The sequence below is a fragment of the Scardinius erythrophthalmus genome (assembly GCF_964197995.2).
Source record: "Scardinius erythrophthalmus genome assembly, chromosome: 1".
Taxonomy (NCBI): Eukaryota; Metazoa; Chordata; class Actinopteri; order Cypriniformes; family Leuciscidae; genus Scardinius; species Scardinius erythrophthalmus.
The window spans coordinates 29,952,175-29,965,843 of record NC_138221.1 but is presented as its reverse complement, the minus strand read 5'-3'; the positions used below and the strand labels follow the sequence as shown (position 1 = coordinate 29,965,843).

Genomic DNA, 13,669 nt, shown 5'->3' with positions numbered 1-13,669 from the left:
TCAACTAAGGTTAAGAGTATTGATTAGGCTGTGCAGCACAGCACTGATAGACTCATAGAAGTCGCGCTATCATGATAGAATGCGACGTTAGCAAGTCACTGAATGTTAATTAGCTGACCTTAACTTAGAATCTTGCAGTCAACATAAACAGTGGATCTGAGACATTTTTCGTTTCTACATTCTATTTATGTAATGTATTTGTGAGTGAGTGTAGCCTAAGAATTTAATCTTTAAGAATAGAATATATCAATAGAATTTGATATAGAATAGTAGCCTATATACAATTTTAGTATTAATGGAATACTGTAATCATGGATAATAATAATAATAATAATAATAATAGATAAAAATAATGGATTTGTTGTGTTGAATGCATACTATGATACGTGTGTATTTTATTAATTTGTTCATTATTTAATTACATACAGAAAACTCAGACATCTTGTGAAGATGTCACAGAGCATGTTGAGGAAGAAGTAGCTGGACCTATACAGTTATACTAGCTCTTTAGGGACAGTATACAGGATGGTGTATTGGGGTCAGGATACAATATAATGAGATGAAGTAGATTCACTTCTGTATTGTGATATTCTGTATTGCCAACAGTCTGAAATCGCCATTAAAGCACTGGTATCTTACAACAAAATAATTCCAGGGGGAAGGGGAGGGGGGATGTCCCCACCAAAGCTGAGGCCAAACCTACGCCCTTGATGTAACCATATTCCGTCCGTTCGGAAAAAAAAAGTTGCACTAACTGTTTGTAACAAGCAGCATTTGCCGTCAGGCAGGTAGCTAACATAAACATATTTTTTCTAGTCTACCTGCTGCAAAATTAAACCATTTGTACAAGACAAGTGGAGCTATTTTATCCAGTGTAATTTATCACTTACCACTAGGGGTGTAACAAAATTCACGGTTCGGTTCAATACGATACACACGTGTTACGGTTTGGTATGTTTTCGATACAGCAAAAAGAAAGAAATGCCAATTTCCTTGATTTATTTATTTTTCTTTTTTTTATCATAAAATATGATTTCTTTTTACTTTGAGCAATTCTGGAGCTATAATTGACTCTTCTTAGGAGCATATAAAACAAAACAGCTTCTTGGAAAAAAATTAAATGTAATATTATAGTAGTTATAAACAAATGTTTATTTTAGTTAAGATTAACATTTGCATTGTACTCATAAAGTCAAAATAAAACCGACGTGTTACTTGAAGGCATTATAGCCTACTATTCCTGCCAAACTATGTGAATGTTTCTCACTAGATCTCGCAGCGATGTTATTACTTCTGTGGCGAATTCAAATGCTTTCTTTACTGGATCTCTTATTAGCGCTGTGTAGTAACAGTGTCGCATGATCACGATCGGCTCGCGCTGCACTGGTCCAAACTGATAAACAACGGTCCGTCAACCACACAATAACGAGTAGCTCAGTTTCGTTCCGCTTACATTACGTTTGCCATTTGATGTTGGGCAATGTTGTGGTCGCGCCGGCGTCTCTACATTATGAGCGCGCTTGCCACGCGCAACGCGCCTACATTTGAAATAACGAAATTTTGGTCGGCAGGAAAAATGGTCCAACAAACCGTTCGGTTTGAAAATGCGTACCGAACACCGAACCGAAAGCCTCATACCGAACGGTTCAATACGAATACGTGTATCGTTACAACCCTACTTACCACTATCTTGTTTTTTCTTATCCTCCTCTTCCTTTCTCTTCATTCTTTTCTGGCTTCCTGAAGCATAATTCCGCTTCATGATGACTGCCGAGGAGGATTTGTATTTTGCGGCAGCAGAGATCGCGTGGTTGGCTGGCTGCTGTCAGCGACTACTGAGAGGGTGACTATCAAAGGGGCGCTCACACAGTTTGTCGTTGCATTTTATTCTTAACCAGTCGTTGTCTTGGGGCCCCAGGCCAGCTCGGGGCCCCAAGCAATTGCTTGGTTTGCCTGCCTTGTCGCGACGGGCCTGATAGCGCCATGAAGAGAAACGCAGAGAAAAGTGAAGTGCAAAGGAAAAACGGTATTGCGAACACACACTTGACTGAAACGCAGAATAAAAGCAGCATTGCAAATAACTTAGTAGGTATGAGTATGGAAAATATGTTGCAGAGAAAAATATGATTACAGCTGTCATTGATTTTTGCAATTAATTATATCTTTCTTTCTGAAGTAATTTATTTTATTTTGCAATTCTTTATTTTTGTTTGCAAAACTTATTTTATTTTTTTGCACAGTACTTTATTTTCTTTTGCGATACTTTATTATTTTGCAAAACTATGTGGCATTAAATTGACTCCATAGTTTTCCCCCTCCTCTCGACGCTACACACTCCAATCCAGTGGGTGGCGGTAAGACATACTTTTGTTTACCAACCACCATTAAACCTCAGAGGAAGAAGGTTAGTTTTGAGCATGATCTCTGGTGTTATGTGGTACTGGCTTAATACAAACTGTTAGAAAGATAAAAAAAACATTTTTGAATCAGGTCAATAAATGCCTGTAATATTCCCAGCCTCATATACGTTACAAAGTTTTGAAGCAAGCAGGAATATCTAGGAGGATCAACTGAACTGAGATCTGCTGCTGTGAAGATGGTGTTTGTTAAAGAGGAGAGTGAGGAGGACATGATCGAACCAGAACCCTGGAGAATAAAACACGAGGAACAAGGAGGTTGGTGTCTATTCTTCATTCATCTTTTTGACTGTTGTGGCAGGCCTACATTAAGTCTCAAATTCCTAAAAACAAGTCCTAAATTGCCATTAAAATGTCTTAAACCCACGTGTCAAAGGTCTTAAAAATGCAACTGAACTGGCGCAGCGATAAGATTTTATTTTCACTCCTTGCTTTTTGGAATCTCAAAACTGTTGAACTCGAAGTGTGTGAGACTCATCATAATACATATTCACTTTTGTTTTTATGTTAACGTACTCCATTTGTGCGGGCAAAGGATTACCTGTTTTACAGAAGTCTTCCTGTTTTTAAAATAATTTGTCATTATTTTAATGACAAATGGCGCATTGTTATTGTAACGCGAGAGCACGCGGATATCGTTTGTTCTTGCATAAAACTGGACGCGCGCTCTCTCATGAACTGCGCTTAAACCGTGACGTGTGCTCTCCGTGTTCTCGCACTAGAAATAAATTATCTTCACTTCTGGATTAAACGTTATATATGGAAGAAGGTAATGACAAATGTATTTGAAACAAAAAAGCTTGTTGAATAGCACTAATAAAAAAAATGCATTACATTAACTGTGCTTGCGTTATATTGCATTGTATTTTTAGGGCTTGCATTTGTATGGGCTGAAACTCAACATGGTTTTATATTTAAGCTGTGTATAATTCAATTAAAAAAAAAACATTTCCCACATTTTGTAATTATTAAAAATGTAATAATTCATATTCACCTTTTAGACTTCACTTCCAAAGTAGCCTATGCATTCTGTTTAAAAATATGACCTATAATACTTGACAGGCAATTTTCTGTCCATTTTATTTTGCTTTACAAATTCACTTCCACAAATTAAGTGGTTCAAATTTGACAGAAAATTTAACATGGCACATCCGGGAATTGAAGGAATTTCAGTAGATTATGGATGCATGATCTCCATCTGTTGTTAGTCTTAACAAAAAATAAATAAAAAATTATTTCATTAACCATGCTTGCATTTTAATGTATTACTTTAAACTCATACACAGGTTCTATCCTGTTAAGAAATTTATACAAAAATTTAAATCTGACATTGAGCTAACATGCTCTTTTTGTTTGAATTCTGATGAAACAGTGGTTCACTTATGTTGGTCGTGTCACTACACTCAGAAGCTTTGGAATGATATTGGTGTATTTGTTAAGTGTAAGATTTTGCCAGGCTTCTCACTATTATGAGAAACATTATATTTGGGTATTTTGACTCAGACCCCAGAAAAAAATTTAAAATAAATAATAATCTTTTGTTATTAAAAAAAAAAAAAAATCCTAAGCAAATTTCACATTCACAAATGCAAATTTGTGAATTCACAAATCACAAATGTAAACCTGTCGTCTTATAAGAAATGGAAACTTTTTTAAATGTGTTTCAGTATGATAAAGCTGTAAGGACTGTTAGCATTTGCTCACAGGCCGTGACTGTAGTCGATAGTTTTGTCGACAGCCGGAGGCGGCCGCCTCATAATTCTCTATGCAGGAAAAACACTGGTCAAAATAAAACACTGTATAGTCTTCACTGTGTGAATTGAATATACATTGGTTAATATTAAAGATATTCATTAAGCTAAGTTTTTTGTCTTATTAACATTAATGAAACAGTTTGAGGCTGCTGTCCCTTTAAGAATGAATGCGCAGATATAGTTCTACATCTTTTGTTTTTGTTTGCGTAGGACTTAAGACTCTGTTTACATTGAACCAGTGAAACAGTCCACACGATGTGCATTTTGATATAATTGTGTGTGTAGCTGTGAAAGAGAACTGATTTCGAGATCGAGAGGCGGCATCTGTACGCGTACCCTCGGCTGTGTGTCCGTCAGCACGAGCACCGCATTTGAGTCCTTGTTCGCGGCTTATTGTGATTAACATCAGTAACCTTAAGTATCTCTTAGTACTGTGAAGTTAAAGTGTAACACTTTAGAAAATCAATTTGTGAAATCGAAATTTGTGAATCGATGCAAATTGGTAGAAGATAGAATCGTGATTCATACATGAATCGAACATTCTTTTTTTTTCCTGCACCCCTACTAATTTTCTTTTATTTTCCAATTGCACCAATTGATTTTCATAATTTAAATGTTTTCATTTTAGGCCTGGTGAAAGTGAAAGAGGAAAGACAAGATCTGAATGAAGTGGAGGAGAAACATCAGCATCAGAAAGCTCATGATGTCACTGCTGGAGAAAAGCCATCGAGTTCCTGCAGAACTGAAAACAGTTGCTCACAAAGCAACATTCAAATTACAGAAGTCAAAAGGCCTTTCACCTGTTCTCAGTGTGGAAAGACTTACGCGCATAAAAGAAGCCTTAGGAAGCACATGTTAATTCATGCTGGAATAAAGCCTTTCACCTGCTCTCAGTGTGGAAAGAGTTTTACATATAAAGCACACCTTAAGCACCATTTGTTAATTCACACTGGAGAAAAGCCTTTCACCTGCTCTCAGTGTGGAAAACGTTTTACACAGAAACGAACACTTAATGATCATTTGTTAATTCACAGTTCAGAAAATCCTTTCGCCTGCTCTCAGTGTGGAAACACTTTCACAAGTAAACAAAACCTTAAGAAGCACATGTTAATTCACACTGGAGAAAAGCCTTTCACCTGCTCTCACTGTGGAAAGAGTTTTACACAGAAAGGAACACTTAATGATCATCTGTTAATTCACACTTCAGAAAATCCTTTCACATGTCCTCAGTGTGGAAAGACTTTCACAAGTAAACACAACCTTAAGACTCACATGTTAATTCATGCTGGAATAAAGCCTTTCTCCTGCTCTCAGTGTGGAAAGAGTTTTACACAGAAAGCACACCTTGATGATCATTTGTTAATTCACACTTCACAAAAGCCTTTTACATGTCCTCAGTGTGGAAAGACTTTCACACGTAAAGAAAACCTTAAGATTCACATGAGAATTCATTCTGGAATAAAGCCTTTCGTCTGTTCTCAGTGTGGAAAGAGTTTTAGACAGAAAGGAGCCCTTGATGGTCATTTCTTGATTCACACTTCAGAAAAGCCTTTCATCTGCTCTCAGTGTGGACACTCTTACAGACATAAAGCAAGCCTTAAGAATCACATGTTAATTCATGCTTGAAAACGGCCTTTTACCTGCTCTCAATGTGGAAAGACATGAGAAATCACACCTTACACATGTGTTAGAATAAATATGTTTGCATCTCCATTTCTGTCTATCTAATCATTTCTTGTACTCCCTGTTTAGTCACACGCTCGTATGACATGCTAGTTATTATCCATAAGGATCAACCTTGCATATGATATAATTATGAATGGAATTGTATGTCTCTCTATCTCTATGGACTCTTTCAGCAAAGCTAATAATCTCCTTTCTTTTCTATATGGACTTACTCTATTTATGTTTTAGCCAGCACCCGAGACTTGCTATATAAACTGGCAGGAGCACAATAAAGCTGACTTTGAGTGAACTGCACTTCTGTGCTTGTGTCATTCTTGGTCCCCAGATCTGGTGTTCCACTCTGCTCTGCATTGATTATTGTCTTTGTTCTAATATCCAATTTTCTCTGACAATTTGAGGTGCTCGTCCGCGATCGATTCAGAACCGAGGGATCGTGCAAATTGGACTGAGACGATGTGAGGACAAAAACTGTTGTATTGCCTAGACTCTCGAAGTCTCACTCAACGTAATACTCGAGATGGAGAATGTTCTTGAATTTGTAGTATTAGGTGTCTGTTTTTGAGACACAGATTAAGAGGTTTTTATAACCTGCCGTTTTGAGATAAGGAAGGAAGGAAGGTCAACCATTGAATAAACTGCAGTTTAAATCATTTATGTAATCTGTGCTAATTGGCATCTTAAGACAGAGTGGAACAACTTTGTGTTTTGTCTTTCTGTGTGTGAATTAAGGAAACTGCTTGGTTGTAATATGGGGCACGATGTTTATAGACCACTGACAGCCGAGGCACTTGCTGACTTTATATACAGAAACTGAAGGGTTCTGGACAGAACCTTTTACATCAAATTTGGCAGGATGGTCAGAAGGCAAAATTCAATAAGACTAGAGAGGGATCAGTAAAAGATGATGATAGAAAAAGCATGAAATCCATGGTAATAGGGGGATGGGGAGATTTAGAGTGGGACTATAGATATATGGAGTCATATAGTGTGTGGAAAGTAATGAAGTGTTGGATCAGTGGCCAAAAAAATCTAATAAGAAAAATTCAGAAATAAAAAAGTACTGAATCACCACCGCAACAAGCATTTTTACTCACAGCTCAAGAAAAAGGAACTGTGTACCTTACAAAATGTCAGACATTGAGATGATATAAAAGAGCTTACCAAGTGTCACAAACCCTGCTAATTCTAATAATGCAAGCAATTTATAAGTTTTTATTTGAAAGCAGAGTAGGTACTAGCAGTATTTTTTACATGCTGCCAATACCAAACAGGGAAAGGAATCACCATCTGCTTTTGTCATAAAGTTTAGAGAAGCACGGGAGCAGGATTATTGGCTGTCTGTAGATAACTCAATGAAAGTCCTATTCATAAACACATGCCTGAATAATGTAGCAAATCAGTTGTAATGAAATATTAATAAGAAATAATAACTTGTGATAATTGATTATGAATATTTGGATCAGTTAATATAATAAACTTAATGTTGTAAATTAATATTGCAATCAATTAACCTGCTTGTCCCGTGAAAACTCAGGATTAATTGTTTGTTAATTCTAAGAAATTTACATTTCCGGGGCATTGGAAATGTCTTTCTTACTCTACAGTACTACTAAGAGCAAGTAGTCAAAATCTATGATTAGAGACTCCAGATATGAGCTTGAGACACTGACCCTGCTGTTTTGTATTGTCTGTTTCATGTGCTTTCATGTCATGTTTTGTCTTGTGCTGTATTGCATGCAGCTTTTGTTTATCACTGGCTGCGGGCTTTTATGTAGTCATGTTTTCAGGGATTAAAGTGAAAAAAATTCTTCTGACTGAAATTTTTTTTTTAGGCCAAGTCATATTCCTTTAACTTTTTAAATAGTCGAGACCAATAGCGTTTTAAGTTTTAAACCGCTTTAATATTGCCAGTAGGCGTATTTTAAAAGCTATATTTTAATCTATGAAAACCAGGCATGGAACATACAAATATAATTAATAATTTGCATATATATATATATATATATATATGCAAATTATAACACGTTTACACAAAATTTGTTAACACACAAGTAAGTTACTTTTCCCCTTTACTTAACATAAATTGTAAGAATATGACTAATAGTAAAGACAAGTACTAATAAATACAGTGCTATGCATAAGTTTAGACACCCATGCTAAAGTTGACTAAAAAGAGGAATAAAAAATCATCTTTTGGAAATTGAACTTAAAGGTATAGCGGAAGTCCCGCCCTCTCCACTTTTTGAAAAGTTTGATTGATTCACCAGAATGATTGACAATTAGGAGGACCAATAGTATAGGGTATCCACCCGGAAGTAAAAAGATCCTCCGCTATACCTTTAATGCCTTAATTTAAAAAAAAAAAATTTTTTTTTTGTTTTTTTTTATTTTTTTTTAGGATACTATGCATCCTGATAAAGTTCCCTTGGCCTTTGGAATTAAAATAGCCCCACATCATCACATAGCCTTCACCATACCTAGAGATACTTTCCATAAGATCATCTCTCAATGCAAATCAAACTAGCTATTAGGCTAACTGAAATACAACCATGCCAATCTCTAGGTATGGTGAAGGCTATGTGATGATGTGGGGCTATTTTAATTCCAAAGGCCAAGGGAACTTTATCAGGATGCATAGTATCCTGGATCCATGAAGTAACTGGCCTTTAAAAATAAAAATCTGCCTGCCTCTATGGGAATTTATCATAGGGGTGTCCAAACTTATGCACCCTGTATTTTAAGGAAGAACATTTATTTATTTACGATACATTATTTATTCACAAAGAAAATTGGTGTCCTTTAAGGTTGGATTTTTCCTAATTTTTCAAATTAAGGCATTAAGTTCAGTTTACAAAAGATGATTTTTTATTCCTCTTTTTAGTCAACTTTAGTATGGGTGTCTAAACTTATGCATAGCACTGTAAACATTAGGCCTAGGCTAAAGCTATTAAATAGCAGTCCCAAACTAGTTTTTGTTAATACAATGTTGGTATGAGCCACTACAGTCATTTAAAAATATAAAAAATAACACACAAAAAAAATAGTGGCATTTTGGGGTTATATGGAAACGACAGTTGCCATGGTGAATACACAATATTAACAATAACTGTTAATGAAACATGGAAACTGGTGAATAGAATGAGAATCATACCTGCATTACTTTTATTTCGTGTAATTTACAACGTAACGGCGTTGCATGCTCGTAGTTTCTTTTGCACTTGATCAGTGAAGCAATACAGCACGCCCCGCTGAATTTGCGCGTGCAATTGAGTGTGCGCTACGAGAACAGGATAACGACTGACAGGACAAGAAAGTCCGTTTTTCTGAGGTGAAAAACTTTATTTCAGCGTACACTTATGTCACTGCCTGCCTGGTAGTTCCTATTGTGCTGGGTTTTCTGAAGTAGTCATGATTCGCCTCTCATAACATAACATGCTCTAAACACGCACGCAGTGTGGAAAAGGAGGAGCGGAGGCGCGGGGAGCAAGGATCACAGCGCAAATTTGAACTATATCGATGTGATATGGTCTAATTCCATATCGCATTTCAAAAATATATCGATATATTTTTTTATATCGATATATATCGCCCAGCCCTACCTGCATTATAAGTGTGTCACTGAAATATAGTTCTACCTCAGCGCTCAGCTGTAGCCTGACATGCACTTTCCGTGAGCTGTAATTGAAAACCCGGAGTGGACCATGAGCAAAGTGATTACAGAGTGCTTAGAGTGGAGAGAGGAACGTGCTTTTGCTCCACTCCAGGCTTTGATCACATCCCCCTCAGCAGGGTGAATACACCTCGTCTTTCCTTAATTTAAGACCTATTCAAACTAAAATTAAGATATTTATTACACTATTTGAGAAATGAAAGCCTATTTACGGCCTTAAAATTATGAAAAGTGAATTTAAGACTTTAAGGACAGACTGGAACCCGCAATGACGGAAATCCGTCATGGACTTGCTGCAATTAACGGAAATCCGTCGTAGCGACGGAGAACTTTAATCCCTGTGTTTTGTGTGAACACGTGGCTTATGAGTTCTCATTAGATGCATGTTCATATCTTGTTTGTCATGTCATCCTTGTGCCATGTGCTCTCCTGTCTATTTTCTAGTTTATGGAGTGAATTATGTGCCATAATTTAACAAACAAATCCAGCATTTTGCAAACAAACTCAATCTACTTCGCAAAGGAAAACTCGACTCGCAAACAAACTCGATCCGCTTTGCAAAGGAAAACTCGACTCGCAAACAAACAGAAAGCAATGTGCAAGCACAAAGGTCAGTTTGAGTGAAAATGCAGTGGAGTAACAAATATGTATTGTGTTTTACAAATATAAATAAATGAGCCAAGATAATACTTCACAAATATATACAAACCATCCTTCAAATTGCATGTAACCTTTGAACAAATACCAAATCTAGTGCATACAAATGCATATCTTTCTGTTATGATTGTGTGACACTTGGCTTTTTATGAGATCTCTCGGCTCGATTTTCTCACAAATGCGTCCAGGCAGATTTTCTCACAAATGCAGTCCAGGCAGATTTTCTCACAAATGCAGTTGAGCAACTTCCTCTTCTAAAACAGTAGATGGCGCTAAACTAGAGGCTAATTTAGCGCTAGTCTCCTGGAGAAGCACTGATTTGAAACCTTTGCCTACAGCTGAGGAAAATGACCGGTGAACGGGTGTGTTTCTGTCTTATTTGATCTATAATAATTAACCTTTTTGAGGTTTTCTCTTGCAAAATGTTTATTGCATATCTAGACAGAAATCCACATTAGCACTTAGTAGCACTTCACTCTCTAGGATCTGCCATGTTGCTTTTTGTCATTTTTTCTGCATCGGACTCATGCGAAATTACTAAACGAGTGATTATGTCTACACTTGAACAAATCTATTTCTTTCGTTCTCCATAAATGAATGAGAACATTTCATTTAATTGAGCCGCGGGTTTCATTTGTGTGTCCAAAATAATAATTTGGGCACTGCATAGGCTACGTCACAGGCAAGTTAAGAAACAATTGTATATTGTTTTTTTTTTTTTGTTTGTTTTTCATTAATTATTTTATTACATTAACAGTTAAGCTGACTGAATTCCAACTAAATAAATAAATAAGTGGGACCCTCCTTTCAATTAAATTAAATGTTCTCATTAATTTATGGAGAACGAAAGAAATAGATTCGTTTAAGTGTAGACATAATCACTAATTTAGTAATTTCGCCGATGCAGAAAAAAAAGACAAAAAGCAACATATGATGGCAGAGCTTTCAGCTTATAGTTTCACCGATCCTAGAGAGAGTGAAGTGCTACAAAGTGCTAATGTGGATTTCTGTCTAGATATGCAATAAACATTTTGCAAAAGAAAACCTCAAAAAGGTTAATTATAGATCAAATAAGACAGAAACACACCCGTTCACCGGTCATTTTCCTCAGCTGTAGGCAAAGGCAAGTTTCAAATCAGTGCTTCTCCTGGGAGACTAGCGCTAAATTAGCCTCTATAGCGCCATAAACTGGTTTAGAAGAGGAAGTTGCTCAACTGCATTTGTGAGAAAATCTGCCTGGACTGCATTTGTGAGAAAATCTGCCTGGACGCATTTGTGAGAAAATCTGCCTGGACGCATTTGTGAGAAAATCGAGCCGAGAGATCTCATAAAAAGCCAAGTGTCACACAATCATAACAGACAGATATGCATTTGTATGCACTAGATTTGGTATTTGTTCAAAGGTTACATGCAATTTGAAGGATGGTTTGTATATATTTGTGAAGTATTATCTTGGCTCATTTATTTATATTTGTAAAACACAATAAATATTTGTTACTCCACTGCATTTTCACTCAAACTGACCTTTGTGCTTGCACATTGCTTTCTGTTTGTGTGTGAGTCAAGATTTCCTTTGCAAAGCGGATCGAGTTTGTTTGCGAGTCGAGTTTTCCTTTGCGAAGTAGATTGAGTTTGTTTGCAAAATGCTGGATTTGTTTGTTAAATTATGGCACATAATTCGCTCCATACTAGTTCCTCCTATCTTGTTACCTGATTATTGATTAATTTGGCAAGTCAAGTCAAGTCAAGTCATCCCCCTCGGGGTAGTTTTTGTTGTCTATTTTATTTTATTATCATTAAACAAGCAATTCCCGCACACTATCGTAACTTGCAAAGTATTTATTCACAACGTTTCGGTCACACGACCTTCATCAGGAGTGAGTTACGATAGTGTGCGGGAATTGCTTGTTTATTGAAACGATCCACCTGGTCTTATTATCCTACGCATCACCTGCAGGTGTGCGATGGAGTTTGTTCATTAATTTTATTATCATTAAAAGCCCATTAACTCTGCACCTGAGTCCTCGCTTCATCCCCCCCATTCACAAAAGAAATATATTTGAAATATATATTCAGAATATATAATATAATCATATCATATGACATAGGCTTATATATATATATATATATATATATATATATATATATATATATGTATAGCCTATGTATATATATGTATATATAAATATATATATGTATATATATAAATATAAAAAAAATGTTAGTAAATTGACTTAAACTTCCAAAAACCTGTAGAGTTGTGGGTTCAAGCATTCAGACACGCAAAGTGAAGCATTCATGTGACTGGAAAGAAGGTGAGGCTTCGTTTGATTACGTGTTTCTCTGAAAACATTACGCGCATGGAGCTTCATGAGAAATTGCGCTGCGTACTCGCTTTGAAGCTTCAGTGTCAAATGTACCATCACTAGCATTGGAACTTTTGACTCTTCTTCATCTTCTTCTGCCTTTAGCTGCCTTGCCGTCACCAGCACCCTCGACAACGACAGCCTGAGTACCTTGTTCCAGATCGGAGCCACATTCAATCATCCCATCGAGACATCCCTCCTAGACAACACCGGACTGGACTGGAGGGAAACTTTCATCCGGTGTCTGGAGAGCATCGTGCCTCAATCCGGAACACAGCCAGACCCAAGAATTTTCACGTAATGCATGACCAGCCTGAGCCCTCAGCCAAGATGGCCGCTGCCTGGCCGCCTGAACCCTCAGCCAAGATGGCCGCCGCCTCAACGCCTGAACTTTAGACATGTATAGACATGTATTTTCAAACGGCTGTTTTTTTATTTCTGAATTCTTAGACTGCAAATATACAGTTTACAAAAATTCTGAACTTCAAATTCAGTTTTCTAAAATTCAAAATTTGGAAAATTCAGATCATACAGAAAGTGGGGCACAGGTCATCCACAGGGAAGAGTAGAGGATCTCAGAAAAGTCGAATAGAGCTTTTGGCCGATTATAAAGCTGCACTGCAGTAGTTTTCTGCCGCAAATGTGGTGGTGGTTCAAGGGAATCCGTGTATCTTTCATTCAGTCGTTTTTATTTATTTAATATTAACAGTAGAAAAATGAGAAAACAGCTTGAATATTAGATTTCTAATATTCTAATAATACTTCTCTGCTGCTGCAGTTTTTTTTTTTTTTTCTTAACACGGGTTCTTTTTACAACTACATTTCATCTTTTTCTTATCAAACAACCAGACTAACGATTGGCTTGACACAACCCGTACCGGGGAGGAGCGCCTAGACAGGGCTTTCTTTTGTGTAGACCAACAGATCTCAAGTGCCAGGGGGTCCGTGAAAATAATTTGCTACAACCTACCGTATTTTCTGGACTGTGTAGTCACGTTTTTGTTTTTTAATCATGAAACACTGTGACTTATATCAAATAATCTAAATGCTGACCTTCAAAAGTATGCACGCCAAGAGGATACCCAAGGATTACCGTGGATACAAGGCGCATCATGTTGT

At 36.7% G+C, this 13,669-nt stretch overlaps 1 protein-coding gene across 1 annotated transcript; it reads left to right on the top strand.

Moving 5' to 3' along the window:
- Positions 1 to 2,358: 2,358 nt before the first annotated feature.
- On the top strand, positions 2,359 to 6,151 carry LOC308692561 (uncharacterized protein). The gene is made up of 2 exons (XM_081368691.1): positions 2,359 to 2,675; positions 4,800 to 6,151. Exons 1-2 carry the CDS (start codon positions 2,597 to 2,599, stop codon positions 5,795 to 5,797), a joined length of 1,077 nt encoding a protein of 358 aa, XP_081224817.1. The 5' UTR covers positions 2,359 to 2,596; the 3' UTR covers positions 5,798 to 6,151.
- The last annotated feature ends 7,518 nt before the right edge of the window (positions 6,152 to 13,669 follow it).

Bases quoted from the DNA above. Each gene is read 5' to 3' on its own strand.
- LOC308692561 (XM_081368691.1), top strand. From the start codon at position 2,597: ATGGTGTTTGTTAAAGAGGAGAGTGAGGAGGACATGATCGAACCAGAA. The intron at 2,676-4,799 runs GTTGGTGTCTAT...TTTTCATTTTAG, and splicing joins AAAACACGAGGAACAAGGAG to GCCTGGTGAAAGTGAAAGAG.